This window comes from Onthophagus taurus, unplaced genomic scaffold (assembly GCF_036711975.1).
Source record: "Onthophagus taurus isolate NC unplaced genomic scaffold, IU_Otau_3.0 ScKx7SY_16, whole genome shotgun sequence".
Classification (NCBI taxonomy): Eukaryota; Metazoa; Arthropoda; class Insecta; order Coleoptera; family Scarabaeidae; genus Onthophagus; species Onthophagus taurus.
The window spans coordinates 2,270,627-2,291,747 of record NW_027248941.1 but is presented as its reverse complement, the minus strand read 5'-3'; the positions used below and the strand labels follow the sequence as shown (position 1 = coordinate 2,291,747).

Genomic DNA, 21,121 nt, shown 5'->3' with positions numbered 1-21,121 from the left:
GATTTATTTATAACAATTTCATTAATAAAAATTAGCAACAAAAATTTAGAGGTTAGTTTAAGAATTTTGAGTGATTTTTTGTTTTGGTGGGTTTCCTATCCTTTTTCCCCCAAAAAATAAATGTCTCATTTGACACGTAACCTCAAAATATTAATTTAATAAAAAAATTATTAAAAGAATGGATGAAATAATAAAAGAAACGCACGAGTTAGATTTATTTATAATAATTCGATTAATAAAAAAGAACAACAAACATTTTGAGGTTAGTTTACGAATTTTTAGTGATTTTTCTTATTTGAAGAATTTTCTATCCTTTTTCCCTCAAAAATAAATGTCTCATTTGACACATAACCTCAAAATATGAATTTAATAAAAAAATTTAAATTTAGAATAGAATTATTAAAAGAATGGATGACATAATAAAAGAAATGTACCCGCGTTCGATTTATTTATAACAATTCGATTAATAAAAAAGAACAATACAAGTTTTGAGGTTAGTTTAAGATTTTTGAGTGATTTTTTGTTTTGGTGGGTTTCCTATCCTTTTTTCCCCCAAAAATAAATGTCTCATTTGACATATAACCTCAAAATATTAATTTAACAAAAAAAATTATTAAAATGGATGAAATAATGCACGTGTTCGATTTATTTATAACAATTCGATTAATAAAAAAGAACTAAAAATTTTAAGGATAGTTTAAAAATTTTGAGTGATTTTTTGTTTTGTTGGGTTTCCTATCCTTTTTTCCCCCAAAAAATAAATGTCTCATTTGACAAGTAACCTCAAAACATTAATTTAATAAAAAAATTATTAAAAGAATGGATGAAATAATAAAAGAAATGCACGCGTTCGATTTATTTATAACAAATCAATTAATAAAAAAGAACAACACACATTTTGAGGTTAGTTTACGAATTTTTAGTGATTTTTCTTATTTGAAGAATTTCCTATCATTTTTCCCTCAAAAATAAATGTCTCATTTGACACATAACCTCAAAATATGAATTTAATAAAAAGAATTATTAAAATGGATGAAATAATGCACGCGTTCGATTTATTTATAACAATTTCATTAATAAAAAATAGCAACAAAAATTTTGAGGTTAGTTTAAGAATTTTGAGTGATTTTTTGTTTTGGTGGGTTTCCTACCCTTTTTTCCCCCAAAAAATAAATGTCTCATTTGACACGTAACCTGAAAATATTAATTTAATAAAAAAATTATTAAAAGAATGGATGAAATAATAAAAGAAACGCACGCGTTCGATTTATTTATAACAATTCGATTAATAAAAAAGAACAACAAACATTTTGAGGTTAGTTTACGAATTTTTAGTGATTTTTCTTATTTGAAGAATTTTCTATCCCTTTTTCCCTCAAAAATAAATGTCTCATTTGACACATAACCTCAAAATATTAATTTAATAAAAAAAATTATTAAAATGGATGAAATAATGCACGCGTTCGATTTATTTATAACAATTCGGTTAATAAAAAAGAATAAAACAAATTTTGAGGTTAGTTTAAGAATTTTGAGTGATTTCTTGTTTTGTTGGGTTTCCTATCCTTTTTTCCCCCAAAAAATAAATGGCAAAATTTGACATATAACCTCAAAATGTTAATTTAATAAAAAAAATTATTAAAAGAATGGATCAAATAATAAAAGAACTACACGCGTTCGATTTATTTATAACAAATCGATTATTATAATAAGAAAAAACAGCATCAATTTTGAAGTTAGTTTAAAAATTTTGAGTAATTTTTTGTTTTGTTGGGTTTCCTATCCTTTTTCCCCCAAAAAAAATAAATGTCTCATTTGACAGATAACCTCAAAATATTAATTTAATAAATATATTCAAATTTAAAATAGAATTATTAAAAGAATGGATGAAATACTAAAAGAAATGTCGACGTTAAATATGGAAGAATCAACTGAAGAAGACAAAATCGTGAAAACAGCCCTAAAAATTTTAAAGAAAACCACGGAGATGATCGAAAAGAATTACACAGACCCAAAACAATTATTTAACGACTTAATCGAGGCTGATTTGAGATATTTCCTAACAACAGACATTGAAATTAATAGGATGGACCTAAAAGGCGTGTTAGAAATGAACGATTTATTTCCGATAGTCACAAAATGCGTTACAAAACTCTTCGAGCATACCAAAAACGAGTTGGGAAAAAAGGATTTGAGCCAAAACGAAATTATCGAGGTTGTAGGAACCATCGCAAACCTCACCTTAATCATGGAAATCTCCAATTTTAAAACCAAAGACATTCAAAAAGAAATCGAAAAATTTTTAGTGTTTTTGTTCAGATTCTTTTTCAATTTCGACGAAATAAATAAGGTAACAAAAATAATTTCGTAATAACTTAATCTAATTAATTTGTTTTAGTTTAATTTGTTAATTTTATGTGAAGAGTTGATTTTGGAGTTTACAAACCGCCACGAATCGCGCTTATTCATCCTAATTGAAATTAAAAATCGTTTCGAAACCATCAAAAACACCCAAATTTTAACGAATTTTAACATCAGCGATGTATTAAGTGGGATCGAAATTGAGTGTTTTATGCATTACGCGAACATCTTGCGGGAGGTGCTCGAAAAAAATTGGTTCACCCCCAATGGAAACAACAAAAAAATTCCAAAAGAAATTTTAAACGATTTAAATAAAATTTTGATCGAATTAAAACCGTATTTAACGAGATCGCTTAAATTTGTTTTTGATAATTGTTCAATGTACTTAATTTAATTAATAAATAAATAAACGTACCTTCGTTATTGGCCGAATGCCAAAATACTTTAATAAAGCGGTTATTTAAAACCGCTTCGGTGCTCCGATAGGCGGCGTTGGCTTCTGCATGACTTGAAAACGTCACAATTGCAGCTTCGGGATCGTTTTCGTACCCAACTTGAATATTGAGAATTTTCCCAAACTTGGAAAAATGATTGTTGAGGTGAGTAATGTTGTTTAGACCAGGAGGGACTTTTTTTAATTCCAACGAGCAATTCGCCGGGTTTTTTTGCCGTGGTCCTAAACGGTTGAAATCGAACCCCCTCTTTTTAAACATGCCATCTTGATCGTGTTCCGGGGGAATTCCAACGTTTCCGCCTCCCATAAAACCGGGTTGTTGGCGCCCGGGGAAATTCCCTTGGAATTGGTGATGATCGTTTTGTTGGTTATCGAGGACCGGAACGGGGATTAATTCGCGCTGCATGTTGGGTTGAGGCGGAAAAGGGTTCATTGGTATCTAAAAAATTAATTTTATTTAGATTGGATATGTTTTACCCGATTTAATTACAACGCGTTAAAGTTAGTAGCTAAAATTAAGCAATTTTGACACCAAAAAGTATCCACAACGCGATGTGGATATTTAATGATTGCCCACAATCGATTGCTTTCAAACATAGAATGTAGAAAACGAAAACACAAATGAAAATTTGGTGGCGATATTAAAAAACCTAATAGGAAGAGAAGCATTAATCAAATATGAATCAATTAAAACTGTGAAACCGGAAGAGGAGTCTGTAGTTCCTATAGTCTGCCTATATACTGCTTCATATAGTCTAAAAACTGCTTGTAGAAGGCTAAATACTGTTTGTAAAAGACTAAAAACTGATTACAGAAGATAGATACTGCCTAAAGAAGCCTAATTATTGCTTGAGATAGTATAGAAACTGCTTGCAAAAGATTAAATATTGTTGGCAGAAGATACGCACTGCCCATAGAAAGCTATGTGCTGCTTGAAATAGTCTCAAAATTTCTTGCAGAAGTTTAAATATTGTTGGCAGAAGACAGATACCACATATGGATAACTAAACAGTATTTTTAGAAGAGTAAAAATTAATTGCAGAAGACAGATACTGCTTATAGAAGAATAGATATTGCTTCAAATGGACTAAAAACTGATTATGTCTTCAGGTTCAATACTGCTACAGAAAAATAGGCATTGTTGTAAATAATCAAACTATACTTGAAAGAGAATAACCACTATTTTCAGAAATCTAGCAGCGTTATAACTCTTTCAGGTTTAAAATGTCAACGTCAATTTTAACACATTTGTAATCTTCATTAAAAATCCTTTAAAATGAGTACAAACACGACACATTTATCTTCAATGTTAATGAAGTTATGGTCAACTTCCGGTTAGAAATGTCAACGTCAATTTTGACATATTCTTAATTTTTATAAAATGTCTTAAAATTTGTCAAAAACAAAAATATAATAAAATAAAATCTAAAATTAAGGTTGGTATTAATATTTAAAACTTAAACTGCTATCTTCATTGTTGCTAACTTCGGGTTTAATGTTTTTTTATTCTAACTTTTTTGTTTTTTCAGATAAGTGTTTGGACTCATTTTAAAGGTTATTTTATAAAGATTACGATTTTATTATTATATTTGTAATTTTAACCTCAAAAAACAAAAAAATTAGAATAAAAAATATTAAACACGATGTTGGCAACAATGAAGCTAGAACATAATTTTTAAATATTAATACCAACCTTAATTTTTGACATTTTTTCTTATACTTTCGGTTTTTATGAATAATATTTATTTTAAAAGACATTTTGTTAAAATTACGAATATATCTAAATTGACGTTGACATTTCTTAATGATGATGACATATTCGTCAAAATTGGGGTTGACATTTCAAATCTAAGGTTGAAAACTTCATGGTGATAATTTCAACTTTAATTTTGATATATATGTACTCGTAATCCTTGTTAAATAACCATTCAAATCAGTTGGAATAAAAAGTATTAAACCAGAAGTTGGTAACAATGAAGTTAGCAACATAATTTTTAAATATTAATACCAACCTTAATTTTTGACATTTTTTCTTATATTTTCGGTTTTTATGAATAATATTTATTTTAAAAGACATTTTGTTAAAATTACGAATATATCTAAATTGACGTTGACATTTCTTAATGATGATGACATATACGTCAAAATTGGGGTTGACACTTCAAATCTAAGGTTGAAAACTTCATGGTGATAATTTCAACTTTAATTTTGATATATATGTACTCGTAATCCTTGTTAAATAACCATTCAAATCAGTTGGAATAAAAAGTATTAAACCAGAAGTTGGTAACAATGAAGTTAGCAACATAATTTTTAAATATTAATACCAACCTTAATTTTTGACATTTTTTCTTATATTTTCGGTTTTTATGAATAATATTTATTTTAAAAGACATTTTGTTAAAATTACGAATATATCTAAATTGACGTTGACATTTCTTAATGATGATGACATATACGTCAAAATTGGGGTTGACATTTCAAATCTAAGGTTGAAAACTTCATGATGATAATTTCAACTTTAATTTTGATATATATGTACTCGTAATCCTTGTTAAATAACCATTCAAATCAGTTGGAATAAAAAGTATTAAACCAGAAGTTGGTAACAATGAAGTTAGCAACATAATTTTTAAATATTAATACCAACCTTAATTATTGACATTTTTTCTTATATTTTCGGTTTTTATGAATAATATTTATTTTAAAAGACATTTTGTTAAAATTACGAATATATCTAAATTGACGTTGACATTTCTTAATGATGATGACATATACGTCAAAATTGGGGTTGACATTTCAAATCTAAGGTTGAAAACTTCATGGTGATAATTTCAACTTTAATTTTGATATATATGTACTCGTAATCCTTGTTAAATAACCATTCAAATCAGTTGGAATAAAAAGTATTAAACCAGAAGTTGGCAACAATGAAGTTAGCAACATAATTTTTAAATATTAATTACCAACCTTAATTTTTGACATTTTTTCTTATATTTTCGGTTTTTATGAATAATATTTATTTTAAAAGACATTTTGTTAAAATTACGAATATATCTAAATTGACGTTGACATTTCTTAATGATGATGACATATACGTCAAAATTGGGGTTGACATTTCAAATCTAAGGTTGAAAACTTCATGGTGATAATTTCAACTTTAATTTTGATATATATGTACTCGTAATCCTTGTTAAATAACCATTCAAATCAGTTGGAATAAAAAGTATTAAACCAGAAGTTGGCAACAATGAAGTTAGCAACATAATTTTTAAATATTAATTACCAACCTTAATTTTTGACATTTTTTCTTATATTTTCGGTTTTTATGAATAATATTTATTTTAAAAGACATTTTGTTAAAATTACGAATATATCTAAATTGACGTTGACATTTCTTAATGATGATGACATATTCGTCAAAATTGGGGTTGACATTTCAAATCTAAGGTTGAAAACTTCATGGTGATAATTTCAACTTTAATTTTGATATATATGTACTCGTAATCCTTGTTAAATAACCATTCAAATCAGTTGGAATAAAAAGTATTAAACCAGAAGTTGGCAACAATGAAGTTAGCAACATAATTTTTAAATATTAATACCAACCTTAATTTTTGACATTTTTTCTTATATTTTCGGTTTTTATGAATAATTATATTTATTTTAAAAGACATTTTGTTAAAATTACGAATATATCTAAATTGACGTTGACATTTCTTAATGATGATGACATATACGTCAAAATTGGGGTTGACATTTCAAATCTAAGGTTGAAAACTTCATGGTGATAATTTCAACTTTAATTTTGATATATATGTACTCGTAATCCTTGTTAAATAACCATTCAAATCAGTTGGAATAAAAAGTATTAAACCAGAAGTTGGCAACAATGAAGTTAGCAACATAATTTTTAAATATTAATACCAACCTTAATTTTTGACATTTTTTCTTATATTTTCATTTATGTGATAAATTTTAAAACATTTTATAAATATTAACAATATGTCAAAATGACATTGACATTTCAAACCGGAAGTTAACTTCATTAATATTAAAGATAAATATGTCGTGTTTGTACTCATTTTAAAGCATTTTTAATGTAGATTACAAATATGTCAAAATTGAGGTTGACATTTTAAACCTGAAGTTAGTTACCATATAATAAAGAACTTCATGGTGTTCTTTCATGCTTAAAAACACTACTACTACACTTTTTGGGTTCCACAACGCGTTTTAGTTACTTTTTGGTGTTGCTAAAATTGCTATTAAGTAAACCTAAATACCCTCAATGTGTTGTAAGTAATAATTAATAAGTTGTAGGTAAAAAGGAATTTGGATTTTGGGGGTAATAAACATAATAAATTGATTAAATTACGTACTCTTGGTCCTAACATGGGGCGAGGTCCTCGAAATCCACGATGAAAAATTTGTGGGGCTTGTGGATTATATTCCGAGGGTAAATGCCCCCCTCTTGGCGGCATTCCATGCATCATAGGATGCGAAGGTGGCATAACCGGGGGTAATAACCCCCCCGGGGCGACATCGACAGGTACAGGAGCCCCATTAGGGGCGTAAGTTGTTAAAACTGAAGATAAGGTGCTATCCTCGAGCACTACGGGGTCAACCCCGTGATCAAAGGGGCACATTTCCCCCCGCATACAATACCCTTTCTCATCATAATCCCTACATCGTCTTTTTCGCTCAACCCCGCCTTGTTGCACCACCACCGATTGAATACTTTGCGTGGTGCTATTTAATCGCAAATCCATATCGCCATGATTCGAATCTTGAGTCGGGGTCCCCGCCCCTGAATGCGAATCTTTTAGATTTAAAACGGTCTCTTTGCGATCTTTCGATCTCGATCTGCTGCGACTGTTTGATCTGGGGGGTGATCGATTTCGATATCGACCTCGATAATTATGACGAGGGCTCCTCGATCGCGAGCGAATTCGCCCCCCTAAAGACATAGAGCGAGATCTTCGCCTATCGTAGCGTCTTGGAGGCGATTTATTCCTCCATGGACGCGCTCTGTCGCGTTTTTCTCGGTCTCTATCGCGGGATTTATCCCTAGAACGAGATCGACGCACTCTATCCCAAGATCGCGATCTCGAGCGGTTCCTCGATAAACTCCGATGCCTCGAACGCCGCCTCGGCTTCTCTTCTTTCTCCGATTCGCTTTTTCTTTTTAAATCGGAAGGTCTCGCGGGGGGTTTCTCAATTATATTCGTCGTCGATCCGTTTATCGTTTCGTTTAAATTCGGGAGCTCACTCACTGGGATGATCGGCTTGATTTCTTTAATCGGCTGGATCTTTAGGGGGGAATTTCCCGACTCGGGTTTCGCCGCGATTATGTTTGGATTGGGGGGGTTCGCGTTCGGAATCACCGACTCCATGTATTCGCGATTATCGAGCGTTTTAAATAGGAGATTTACGAAATTTATCGTCTCACCTTGAAGAAACACTTCTAATTGAGATATCATACTGTCTCGGAGGGCTTCTAAGCTTTTATCTTTCTTCACTAAGGCGATTACGTAATTTGCCAATGCACTCGGATCCGCCTCGCACCTTATAAATCAAAAATTTGATCAAAAAAATGATTTTTAAAAATTAGTGAGGTTATGTTTGATGACCTCAATTAAAAACGAAAAATGATTTAAACAAAAAATGTGGTTAATTAATGATTATAATAAATAAAGTGATTATTGCCGATTTAAATGATTTTTGATAAAAATTTGGGTTTAAATCCGAAATTTTAAGAAAATAATGCTAAAATATGGAGATGGCTTACATTGGCTTCAGGACAGCGGTTAACCATGTTTTGAAAGCGTCCGGGTCCTGTATAAACATATTTTCTTGTTCGTTTCGGTTCTTAATCGCCTTGTGAAGGAGTTTCGAGCGATTTCCACGGGAAATTAGAAGAAAATCCACTCAAAATAACGCGGAAAATACGCAATTGATCACGCATTTACTGGATATGGTAATGGCAGCGGTACCAACATCGCGGGAGTTAACCCACTAAAAATAGAAAGAACCAACGTGAAGATGTCTATTTATAAATAAATAAAATAAATAAATTAATTAATTAAAAACGATTTTACCATTATTAATAAATCAAATCGATTAAAACAATTATTTTTTAATAAAAATTGACATTAAAAAAATAAATTAATTTAAAACTGTCACGTTACCAACATAGAAAAAAATTAAATGATAATTATGTAATTGCAAAATCGAATTAATTTCTATTAATTATTCATTAAAAAATCCCTCATTAATCATTACGGATATAAAAACCTTGAATGTTTGTAAATAAAGTTGGTGAAATCGCGATAATCGAGGAGGCATCACATCACAACATTAAAAAAATATATATGTGTACATCACTGTCACGCGAAAATCACATTTTAGCCATGAAAAATTAGCTCAAATTTGTTGTATATGTGTGTAATTTGTCTGTATCAATAAAATGGGTATCGTTCACGCCAAGGTAAGCCCCCAACTTCAAAAATTCCATTAAAGTCTCCACCCGGTTTATGACATAACCTCACTTTTTAGGATAACTCGGACCTTAAAATGCCCCAATTCGGCATTCCAAAAGCCGAAATTAATTACGATGAAATCGAAGAGTCGCGATCTATACCATTAGATGTACCTGTAAGATATTTTTTATTATAACCATAAATTTAAAAAAAAAAATTGATTCTAACCTCACTTTTAGGTCCGTGTGGACACAATAAGTATTAATGGATTAAGTAGAACTAAAGATGATATTGTAGAGGACGCAACGAAAGATATATTTAAATCAAAAAATTTCCGGGAGGTTCTTTATAATGCGCATAAAGTAATAATTTAAAAATAAAATTAAGTGAGGTTATGTTTCAAATTTATTTTTTAGGCGAGGCTTAAATTGGAAACTTTAAGTTGTTTTCGCAACATCGCGGTACATATTGATGTTAGTCGAGGTCCCAAAGCAACACCAGAAGGATTAGATGTAAATAAATCAAAAATTAATTCTTAATTATTTAAAAAAAAAATTTTTTAGGTTACGTTTCAAGTAAAAGAATTAAAACGAGTCGTTGGGGGTGTTAACACCGAAGTGGGTAACAACGAAGGATCCGTAGTTGTTGGATTACGCGTCCCGAACGCGTTTGGACGCGGGGAAAGAGTCTTCGTTGAGTACAGTTATGGTTCCCGGAAATCAAATAATTTTAGTGTGGGGGCTGTAAAACCGTTAATGGGGAAATACGAGCCGAAAATTTCAGCGAGTGTTTTTCAAAACGTCGCGGAGGTCGCCGCTTCGGGTTATAAAGAGCTTGAACGAGGATTTGCAGTTGATTTTGGGCTCTTATCGTTTGCTAATGTTCGTCATAACTTTCAATATAAGGGTTCGACGAGGGAATTGGGGGTTTTGTCGAAATCTTCGTCGTTTGAAGTTCGAGAGAATTCTGGTCCAACTTTAAAATCGGCCCTCGCGCATATTCTTACGGTGGATTTGAGGGATGATTTAATTTTCCCAGCTTGTGGAACTCTGTTTCAGTTAAATACGGAATTCGCTGGGATTGGGGGAAATATTGGGTTTTTAAAAAACGATCTTTACGTTCAATCGAATATCAGTGTTTTGAAGGATGTTGTAATTCAAGGTAATATTTTTTTTTTAGTTTGTTTAAAATTAATTTCAAAAAAAATATGACGTTTCATAAAATTGACATTTAATTTTGACATATTGATGTGAAGTTGGCTACAGTTGGTAACAATGAATTTGTGTCACTTTGACGTTTAAATTTTATTCAAAAATTGATTTAAAAAAATAAATTTATTGAATCAATTTTAATACTAGTCATGGACAAAGTACTCACATATAATGGACTATTATTCATTCAGCCCTCATTATACTCATATCTCGTCGTTGTAACTATGCAACCAATATCACACTATTTGTTTTATAATACGCAATTTACGTATTGCAATACTAGTACTGTGATGTTGGTTGCATACTTGTAATGATGACGTCGGGTACGATAATTAATTAACACACTGTATGCTCCTACAGTGATACAATAAAGTCTACATACAGCCCGGAAAATGATAATATGTCAGCTCCCAAAATGTAATGCAATGAAATTTTTTAACAAAACATGTAAGAAGTCCATATTATTTCCATATTTTACATAAAAACTATATAAATTTTAGCCGTCTTTAGAGACTGGTGGCTAAACCCAAATGTTTCTAGGTCTAGTGACAGTGCAAATGTAAAACTAGAACTAACTCTAGACCTAGAACTAGAAAGTATCTAAGTTGTAGGTTGCTCAGAACGATTGAAAACTGCACCAATACTGTGCAAAATTGCTTTATAAGGTAGCAAAATTTTTCAAAATGTTTCGAAATAGGTTCATAGCCATCTCATGTTATTCAAAATCATTGAAAACTGGCTGAGCATAATTTTATACTTGTCTAAATCATTAACAATTAGTTTTTAAACAATCCATGTTGCTCAAAATGACTGAAAACTAGTTAATAATCATGAAAAAGTTGTCTAAATGTATAAGGACTAATTTATAGCAAGTCCAGGTTGCTCAGAACGTTTGAAAACTGCACCAACATTGTGCAAAATTGCTTTATAAGGTAGCAACATTTTTCAAAATGTTTCGAAATAGGTTCATAGCCATCTCATGTTATTCAAAATCATTGAAAATTGGTTGAGCATAATTTTATACTTGTCTAAATGATTAACAACTAGTTTTTAAACAATCCATGTTGCTCAAAATGACTGAAAACTAGTTAATAATCATGAAAAAGTTGTCTAAATGTATAAGGACTAGTTTATAGCAAATCTGGGTTGCTCAGAACGATTGAAAACTGCACCAACATTGTCTAAAATTGGTTTATAAGGTAGCAAAATTGTTCAAAATGATTGGAAATAACTTCATAGCCATCTTATGTTATTCAAAATCATTGAAAAGTGGCTGAGCATAATTTTATATTTGTCTAAATCATTAACAACTAGTTTTTAGACAATCAGTGTTGCTCAAAATGACTAAAAACTAGTTAATAGTCATTAAAAACTTGTCTAAATGTATAAGGACTAATTTATAGCAAGTCCAGGTTGCTCAGAATGACTGAAAATTGCATCAACATTGTCTAAAATTGGTTTGTAAGGTAGCAAAATTGTTCAAAATGATTGGAAATAAGTTGACAGCCATCTCATGTTATTCCAAATCATTAAAAACTGGTTGAGCATAATTTTATAATTGTCTAAATGATTAACAACTAGTTTTTAGACAATCCATGTTGCTCAAAATGATTGAAAACTACTTGATAGTCATTAAAAACTTGTCTAAATGTATAAGGACTAGTTTATAGTAAATCTGGGTTGCTCAGAACGATTGAAAACTGCACCAACATTGTCTAAAATTGGTTTATAAGGTAGCAAAATTGTTCAAAATGATTGGAAATAACTTCATAGCCATCTTATGTTATTCAAAATCATTGAAAAGTGGCTGAGCATAATTTTATACTTGTCTAAATCATTAACAACTAGTTTTTAGACAATCAGTGTTGCTCAAAATGACTAAAAACTAGTTAATAGTCATTAAAAACTTGTCTAAATGTATAAGGACTAGTTTATAGTAAGTCCAGGTTGCTCAGAATGACTGAAAATTGCACCAACATTGTCCAAAATTGCTTTATAAGGTAGCAAAATGTTTAAAAATAGGTTTATAGCTATCTCATGTTATTTAAAATCATTGAAAATTGATTGAGCATAATTTTATACTTGTCTAAATGATTAACAACTAGTTTTTAAACAATCCATGTTGCCCAAAATGACTGAAAATTAGTTGATAGTCATTAAAAACTTATCTAAATGTATAAGGACTAGTTTATAGCAAGTCCAGGTTGCTCAGAATGATTGAAAACTGCACCAACATTGTCTAAAATTGGTTTATAAGGTAGCAAAATTGTTCAAAATGATTGGAAATAACTTCATAGCCATCTCATGTTATTCACAATCATTGAAAAGTGGCTGAGCATAATTTTATACTTGTCTAAATCATTAACAACTAGTTTTTACACAATCAGTGTTGCTCAAAATGATTAAAAACTAGTTAATAGTCATTAAAAACTTGTCTAAATGTATAAGGACTAGTTTATAGCAAGTCCAGGTTGCTCAGAATGATTGAAAACTGCATCAACATTGTCTAAAATTGGTTTATAAGGTAGCAAAATTGTTCAAAATGATTGGAAATATGTTGATAGCCATCTCATGTTATTCAAAATCATTGAAAAATGGCTGAGCATAATTTTATACTTGTCTAAATGATTAACAACTAGTTTTTAAACAATCTATGTTGCTCAAAATGACTGAAAATTAGTTGATAGTCATTAAAAACTTGTCTAAATGTATAAGGACTAGTTTATAGCAAGTCCAGGTTGCTCAGAATGACTGAAAATTGCACCAACATTGTCCAAAATTGCTTTATAAGGTAGCAAAATGTTTAAAAATAAATTTATAGCTATCTCATGTTATTTAAAATCATTGAAAATTGATTGAGCATAATTTTATACTTTTCTAAATGATTAACAACTAGTTTTTAGACAATCCATGTTGCTCAAAATGATTGAAAACTACTTGATAGTCATTAAAAACTTGTCTAAATGTATAAGGACTAGTTTATAGCAAATCTGGGTTGCTCAGAACGATTGAAAACTGCACCAACATTGTCTAAAATTGGTTTATAAGGTAGCAAAATTGTTCAAAATGATTGGAAATAACTTCATAGCCATCTCATGTTATTCAAAATCATTGAAAACTGGTTGAGCATAATTTTATACTTGTCTAAATCATTAACAACTAGTTTTTACACAATCAGTGTTGCTCAAAATGATTAAAAACCAGTTAATAGTCATTAAAAACTTGTCTAAATGTATAAGGACTAGTTTATAGCAAGTCCAGGTTGCTCAGAATGACTGAAAATTGCACCAACATTGTCCAAAATTGCTTTATAAGGTAGCAAAATGTTTAAAAATAGGTTTATAGCTATCTCATGTTATTTAAAATCATTGAAAATTGATTGAGCATAATTTTATACTTGTCTAAATGATTAACAACTAGTTTTTAGACAATCCATGTTGCTCAAAATGATTGAAAACTACTTGATAGTCATTAAAAACTTGTCTAAATGTATAAGGACTAGTTTATAGCAAATCTGGGTTGCTCAGAACGATTGAAAACTGCACCAACATTGTCTAAAATTGGTTTATAAGGTAGCAAAATTGTTCAAAATGATTGGAAATATGTTGATAGCTATCTCATGTTATTCAAAATCATTGAAAAGTGGCTGAGCATAATTTTATACTTGTCTAAATCATTAACAACTAGTTTTTACACAATCAGTGTTGCTCAAAATGATTAAAAACCAGTTAATAGTCATTAAAAACTTGTCTAAATGTATAAGGACTAGTTTATAGCAAGTCCAGGTTGCTCAGAATGACTGAAAATTGCACCAACATTGTCCAAAATTGCTTTATAAGGTAGCAAAATGTTTAAAAATAGGTTTATAGCTATCTCATGTTATTTAAAATCATTGAAAATTGATTGAGCATAATTTTATACTTGTCTAAATGATTAACAACTAGTTTTTAAACAATCTATGTTGCTCAAAATGACTGAAAATTAGTTGATAGTCATTAAAAACTTGTCTAAATGTATAAGGACTAGTTTATAGCAAGTCCAGGTTGCTCAGAATGATTGAAAACTGCATCAACATTGTCTAAAATTGGTTTATAAGGTAGCAAAATTGTTCAAAATGATTGGAAATATGTTGATAGCCATCTCATGTTATTCAAAATCATTGAAAAGTGGCTGAGCATAATTTTATACTTGTCTAAATCATTAACAACTAATTTTTACACAATCAGTGTTGCTCAAAATGATTAAAAACTAGTTAATAGTCATTAAAAACTTGTCTAAATGTATAGGGACTAGTTTATAGCAAGTCCAGGTTGCTCAGAATGACTGAAAATTGCACCAACATTGTCCAAAATTGCTTTATAAGGTAGCAAAATGTTTAAAAATAAATTTATAGCTATCTCATGTTATTTAAAATCATTGAAAATTGATTGAGCATAATTTTATACTTTTCTAAATGATTAACAACTAGTTTTTAGACAATCCATGTTGCTCAAAATGATTGAAAACTACTTGATAGTCATTAAAAACTTGTCTAAATGTATAAGGACTAGTTTATAGCAAATCTGGGTTGCTCAGAACGATTGAAAACTGCACCAACATTGTCTAAAATTGGTTTATAAGGTAGCAAAATTGTTCAAAATGATTGGAAATATGTTGATAGCCATCTCATGTTATTCAAAATCATTGAAAAATGGCTGAGCATAATTTTATACTTGTCTAAATGATTAACAACTAGTTTTTAAACAATCTATGTTGCTCAAAATGACTGAAAATTAGTTGATAGTCATTAAAAACTTGTCTAAATGTATAAGGACTAGTTTATAGCAAGTCCAGGTTGCTCAGAATGACTGAAAATTGCACCAACATTGTCCAAAATTGGTTTATAAGGTAGCAAAATTGTTCAAAATGATTAGAAATAAGTTGTAAGTAACGCTAGTTAGCATAAAATATCACTATGTTGTATATTTGTATTGCACTAAAACTAGAACTAACACAAGACCTAGAACTAGAATCATTCGGGTTTAGCCGTCTTGAGAGACTTGCGGCTAAATCCGAATGTTTCTAGTTCTAGATCTAGTGTTAGTTCTATTTTTGCACTGTCACTAGAACTAACACAAGACCTAGAACTAGAATAATTCAGGTTTAGCAGTCTTGAGAGAGGTGCGGCTAAATCCGAATGTTTCTAATTCTAGATCTAGTGTTAGTTCTAGTTATGCACTAACACTCGTTTAAAAAATTCATTAAATCACATTTCAGGAGCTGAGATATTATCATTTTCTGGAATGTATATAGACTTTATTTTAAATAATAATATACTATTATTAATTATTTAATTTTAGGAACTCTTGGTGGTGGATTTTTAAAAGGAATTGGTAATGATATGCAAATAGGAATGAGCGATATGTTCTTTTTGGGGGGACCTTTGGATTTGCGAGGATTTCAAATGAGAGGAATTGGTCCGAGAGCTGATGGGGATGCTTTAGGAGCCGAGATGTATTGGTCCGCCGGGTTGCATTTGTTCACTCCATTACCTTTCCGGCCGGGTAAAGGTGGATTTGGAGACATTTTCCGCACGCATTTCTTCGTGAATGCGGGAAATGTGGCGACTGAGAAATCCGAGGAGAAATATGTCGATCAAATGAGCAAAAACGTCCGATTATCGACTGGATTGGGAATCGCGGTCCGCTTGGGGCAGATGGCCCGAGTTGAAATCAACTATTGTTTTCCAATTAAGTTTAGCGATGGGGACCAAACCCAACCGGGGGTACAATTCGGTATCGGATTGCAATTTTCTTAAAATGAAAAAATAAGTGCTGTTATGTAGTTAGAAACTTGTTTTAAATAATATAAACCAATAAATTAAAATAAAAATAAGCTGGAGTTTAAATTTATTAACTAATTGTAAATCCCACATTTATTTAGATTTTTAAATTAATTTGTAATGAATGTGAACTCTTGGAAGTGAACCAGTTTCTTGGAGAGCGTGAAAAGTTGTACTAAAAGTTTGGAAAGGTTAGAAACTGGTGCTAAAAGATTACTAATTGCTTCCAGAATACTAGATACTGCAGGAAAAGACTACTATCTACTTGGAAACGCGATATACTGCCTCTAAAAGATTACTTACTGCTTTTAGAAAACAAGATATTGCTGGCAAAAGACTAATAACTGCTTAAAAAGAAGAGATACTCCTTCCAGGACTACTTACTGCATTCAGAAGACTAGATACTGTTTCCAAAAGTTGCTTAATGCTTCCAGAATGCTAGAAACTGCTTGCAGAGACTATGGGCTGCTTGGACAAGGCTAAATGCTACTAGAAAAAACTAATAACTGTTTGGAAAGAGGAAATACTGTTTCCAAAAGTTACCTATTGCTTCCAGAATGCAAGATACTGCTTAAAAAGACTATAGGCTGCTTGCAGAAGACTGGAAAGAGGAGATATTGTATCGAAATAATTATCTACAGCTTGCAGAATGCTAGATACTGCTGGAAAAGCCTAATATCTACTAGGAAATGCGATATGCTGCCTCTAAAAGACTACTTACTGCTTTCAGAAGGCAAAATAGTGCTGGCAAAAGACTAATAACTGCTTGAAAAGAGGAGATATTGAATCCAAATGAATACCTACTGCTTGCAGAATGCTAGAAACTACTAGAAAACACTACTACCTGCTTGGAGACGCGGGATAATGCTTCCCAAAGTCTACTTACTGGCTGAGATTACTAAAAAATACCCACAAAGTCCTTGGAGGTTACAAAAAATGGCGACCGACGTCTTCGAAGTCGGCCGAGATTACTAAAAGATAGCCACAAAGTTTTTGAAATACAGAAATACCTTCCAATAGTTAGATACTGCTGACAAAAGACTAACAATTGCTGGGAAAGAGGAGATACTGATTCTAAAAAATTACCTACTGCTTCCAGAAGGCTAAATACTGCTGGAATAGACTACTTACTGCTTTCAGAAGGCAATATATTGCTAGCAAAAGACTAATAACTGCTTGAATAAAGTAGATACTACTTCCAAAATGCTAGATACTGCTTAAAAAGACTATGGGCTGTTAGGTGGAGACTAGATATTGCTGATAAAAGACCAATAACTGCTTGTAAAGAAGAGATATTGTATCCTACTGCTTGCAGAATACTAGATGCTACTAGAAAACATTACTATCTACTTGGAAAGGCGAGATAATGCTTCCCACAGACTACTTACTGCTTTCAGAAGATATATACTGCTGGCAGAGCACTACTAATCGCTTAGAAAGAGGATATACTGTTTCCCAAAGGTATTTACTGCTTCCAAAATGCTAGATACCGTTGGAAAAAACTACTGCTTACTTGCAAAATCAAAATAATGCTTCCAAAAGAGTACTTATTACTTCTAGAACGCTACATACTATTGGAAAAAGACTAATAACTCTTTAACAAGAGAATATACTATTTCTAAACGTTACCTACTGCTTCCAAAATGCTATATGCTGCTGCTAAAAGACTATTAAATGTTTGGAGAAGATTCCACATTGGTACTAAACAACTACTAAGTACTTGAAGGATACTTACTGTATGCACAAGGCTTGATATTGCATTTAAAAAATTACTTATTGGTTGCAGAACATTACACTACAACTTCCCAGATGGGGTTCTACTAAAGTTTGAAGAAAATTCTAAATTTTATTAAAAATACATCGTCGGCGATGAACCTCATTTTTGGCTTAATGGCTTTATTAATAAGCAAAATACGCGTTGTATTGATATTTATTTTATTGTATTCCTTGTATGGTCAGCAACCTCGTTAAAGATTCCCCATTAAGGCACTGTGTTAAGTATAACTGGATAAAACGTATATTCGAAAATCTGCTTCCAAGTGTTTATATACAGTTGGCAAGACTGCTAACTCCTTAAAGAAGCCTAATTACTAATGGAAAAGTAGATATTGCTGTTAAAAACGAGTTATTACTTGCACAAGACTATATATTATTGCTAATAGACTACTTATTGCTTGTTTTTAATTGTTTTGAAGTCGCCCAAAGGTTAAAAAATAGCCACAAAGTCCTTGAAGGAATGATTTTGGAAGAGGAATATTTTTTTTATAATTAAATCCTTAAATTTTTTTTTTGAGGTTATGTTATAATTATAAAAATAGCGACGAAAACAAATCAACTATTGAAAGTAAACATCCAGTGTAAACACTCGCACACTTTTTCCCCATCCTTCCAATTTCCTCTGCTAATAAAAGCTTATCTTGGAAATTTAAAGTTGGATCGAATTCATTTAACACAGAAACGTTTTTGTACTCGATCGACGGTCTATTAAAGAAAAAATCTTTAATAAATACCTTAATTTGAAGAAAACTTACGTCAAAATATGATGCGCAATCCGTTCTAAAACACTTTCTTGATCTTCGATATGAAACGGGGTCCGAGATACCTCACAAATTGATCTTAACAAACATTCTTCTCCGTTTAATCCAACACTAAAACGATTTAATGAATTATTACGATAATTATTTGATAAAAAATTAATTACTTTTCAAGTATCCCTATGATGTATCCATACATTGTATCTCGAGATATATCGAAGCCTTGGTTCGATCTTGCGTAAGTTACCACTTGAAAATTGGTTAAATTATAAGGCAAATCGAAGTTGTTTTGGATTCCGGGGCTGATTACGATCGTTCTGTTTGGTAAAATAACAGGAACGGACATTCCGATTGTTAACTAGAAAGAAAAATTAAATTTATTAATAAAAATAAGTTTAGTTCGCGTCAAAAAATAAAATTGACAGGTTTACTTAACCTCAAAAAAAAATTGACATGTTATACAACCTCAAAAAAAAAAATTGAGAAGTTACTTAACCTCAAAAAATAAAATTAATTTTTGGAATTTAATGTAAATTAATTAATTAATTATTAATAAAAGATGAATTAAGTTTAATATTGGAAGATTAAGAAGAAAATTAAATGATTATTGACAATAAAAAACATAACCTCAAAAAAAAATGTCAAAATCGGTAAGTTTAAACAAAATCCTTTGACATTAATTAATTGGCAGATTAAAAAATGTCACAAACGCTACAAAAGCTGTTAAAAAATTCATCTCGAAAACGATGGTTAACAACAATCGGAGCAATCTCAGGAGTATTAGGGACCGCAATATACATTTTAGATAAATCGGTGAAAGCTGCCGATTTAGAACTCCACCCGGCTCATTACCCCTGGTACCACAACGGATTATTACGATCCTTAGACCACGCGAGCATACGAAGAGGTTACCAAGTGTACAAACAAGTATGTGCTTCTTGTCATTCGTTAAAACACGTCGCTTATCGCGATTTAATTAACGTATCGCACACGGAGCACGAAGCGAAAGAAGAAGCGGAAGCTGTTACGATTAAAGATGGCCCCGATGAAACCGGGGAGATGTTCGAGCGCCCCGGAAAGCTCTCCGATTACATCCCCGGCCCATACAGAAACGAAGAAGAAGCTAGATTTGCAAATAACGGAGCGTTCCCCCCCGATTTAAGTTACATAATCCCCGGAAGACACAACGGGGAGAATTACGTGTTTTCGTTACTTTTGGGATACATGGATCCCCCAGCTGGAATTGTTTTACGAGAGGGCCAAAATTATAACCCTTATTTCACCGGGGGAGCTTTATCGATGGCACAAACGATTTTCGACGAAGTCGTTGATTACGAAGATGGCACCCCAGCCACTGCCAGTCAAGTCGCTAAGGATGTTGTTACCTTTTTAAAATGGACCTCGGAACCCGAACACGATGATCGTAAAAGGATGTTGATACGAACCGTTGCGATTTTTGGGGTGCTAATCGCCTCTTTTTATTATATTTTGAAGTTTAAGTGGTCCACGTTAAAGACGAGAACGATTTTTTTTAACCCGAAAAACCCCAAAAGGAAATGTAAATAAATAAAGATTTGGAAAATAAAAATTTGGTTTTTTTTACCTGTAACACGGTGTATCTGGGAAATAATAGCAAAAATTTATCGAATCCTAAATTGTAATCGCACGAAATGCTTTGAATTATTGTTAATAAAAGGAGTTGATGTAACGGGTTCATTTTGGTAACTAAATTTTTTTTGGAGAAACAAACCTAACGGTTTTTTTATTGACTTTAATGGTTATATAGATTAAAAATAGTCTCACCTGGAGAAACGTTCCCTCGGGGAACAATAAATAACCGTTTAATCGCTTAAAACACATTAAAATGAATAAAATGAGTTTTTGCATTTTGTACGATGCAAATTCGAGTTGAGCGCAACATAACGGATGAGATGCACAAAGAAAGACGTTTTGACCTTAATTTGCTATCCGTTAAGCTTTTGTAATAGTTTATTTGCTCTAAAATGAGTTTTAAAAAATTCTAACAAAAAAAATTTTTTTTTTGAGGTTATGTGTCAAAAAATTTGACATCTGTCACTTTGTAAATTAATATAATTTATTTTAATTAATATTTAAGATTTGAAGAATTTAGGCAAAGAGAAGGTTAAAGTGTAAATAAATAACTAAGATGATTATTGTGTTACCATAAAAGCAGTAAATTAAAAAAAGGAACCAAATGTCAGGCGTACCAACCCAAACAAAATCGAAGTTTTCGGGTA

The 21,121-nt window shown here is 31.2% G+C and overlaps 4 protein-coding genes and 1 pseudogene across 7 annotated transcripts in view; 3 read left to right on the top strand and 2 right to left on the bottom strand.

The window, feature by feature from the left end:
* The window catches only part of LOC111418720 (Zinc finger protein swm), a 62,057-nt gene extending 53,366 nt beyond the window's left edge, over positions 1–8,691 (bottom strand). For all 3 annotated transcript variants that reach the window (XM_071201073.1, XM_071201071.1, XM_071201072.1), the window contains exons 1-3: positions 8,607–8,691; positions 7,198–8,383; positions 2,777–3,254 (exon numbers count right to left, since the gene is read on the bottom strand). In XM_071201073.1, coding sequence (XP_071057174.1) covers positions 2,777–3,254; positions 7,198–8,383; positions 8,607–8,665 — 1,723 coding nt within the window. In that variant the 5' untranslated portion in view covers positions 8,666–8,691. The remainder of the gene's footprint in view (positions 1–2,776; positions 3,255–7,197; positions 8,384–8,606) is intronic.
* LOC111418724 (uncharacterized) lies at positions 1,799–2,775 on the top strand. Its single transcript, XM_023051375.2, has 2 exons — positions 1,799–2,350; positions 2,399–2,775. Exons 1-2 carry the CDS (start codon positions 1,883–1,885, stop codon positions 2,753–2,755), a joined length of 825 nt encoding a protein of 274 aa, XP_022907143.2. The 5' UTR covers positions 1,799–1,882; the 3' UTR covers positions 2,756–2,775.
* Positions 8,692–8,742: 51 nt separating the features above from the next.
* Positions 8,743–20,595, bottom strand: LOC111418669 (uncharacterized). 2 transcript variants are annotated; one of them, XM_071201075.1, is made up of 4 exons: positions 20,467–20,595; positions 19,031–19,221; positions 18,861–18,977; positions 8,743–8,833 (listed from the first exon to the last, which is right to left on the bottom strand). In XM_071201075.1, the coding sequence occupies exons 1-4, from the start codon at positions 20,578–20,580 to the stop codon at positions 8,776–8,778; spliced, it is 480 nt and encodes a 159-aa protein (XP_071057176.1). In that variant the 5' UTR covers positions 20,581–20,595; the 3' UTR covers positions 8,743–8,775. The 2 variants fall into 2 exon arrangements, with proteins under 2 accessions (XP_071057176.1, XP_022907060.2); XM_023051292.2 differs by lacking the exon at positions 8,743–8,833 and adding an exon at positions 18,242–18,810.
* LOC111418722 (sorting and assembly machinery component 50 homolog B) lies at positions 9,010–16,382 on the top strand. The gene is made up of 6 exons (XM_023051374.2): positions 9,010–9,305; positions 9,374–9,472; positions 9,537–9,659; positions 9,714–9,809; positions 9,861–10,458; positions 15,848–16,382. Exons 1-6 carry the CDS (start codon positions 9,285–9,287, stop codon positions 16,303–16,305), a joined length of 1,395 nt encoding a protein of 464 aa, XP_022907142.2. The 5' UTR covers positions 9,010–9,284; the 3' UTR covers positions 16,306–16,382.
* On the top strand, positions 19,415–20,451 carry LOC111418723 (cytochrome c1, heme protein, mitochondrial pseudogene; annotated as a pseudogene).
* Positions 20,596–21,121: the final 526 nt, after the last annotated feature.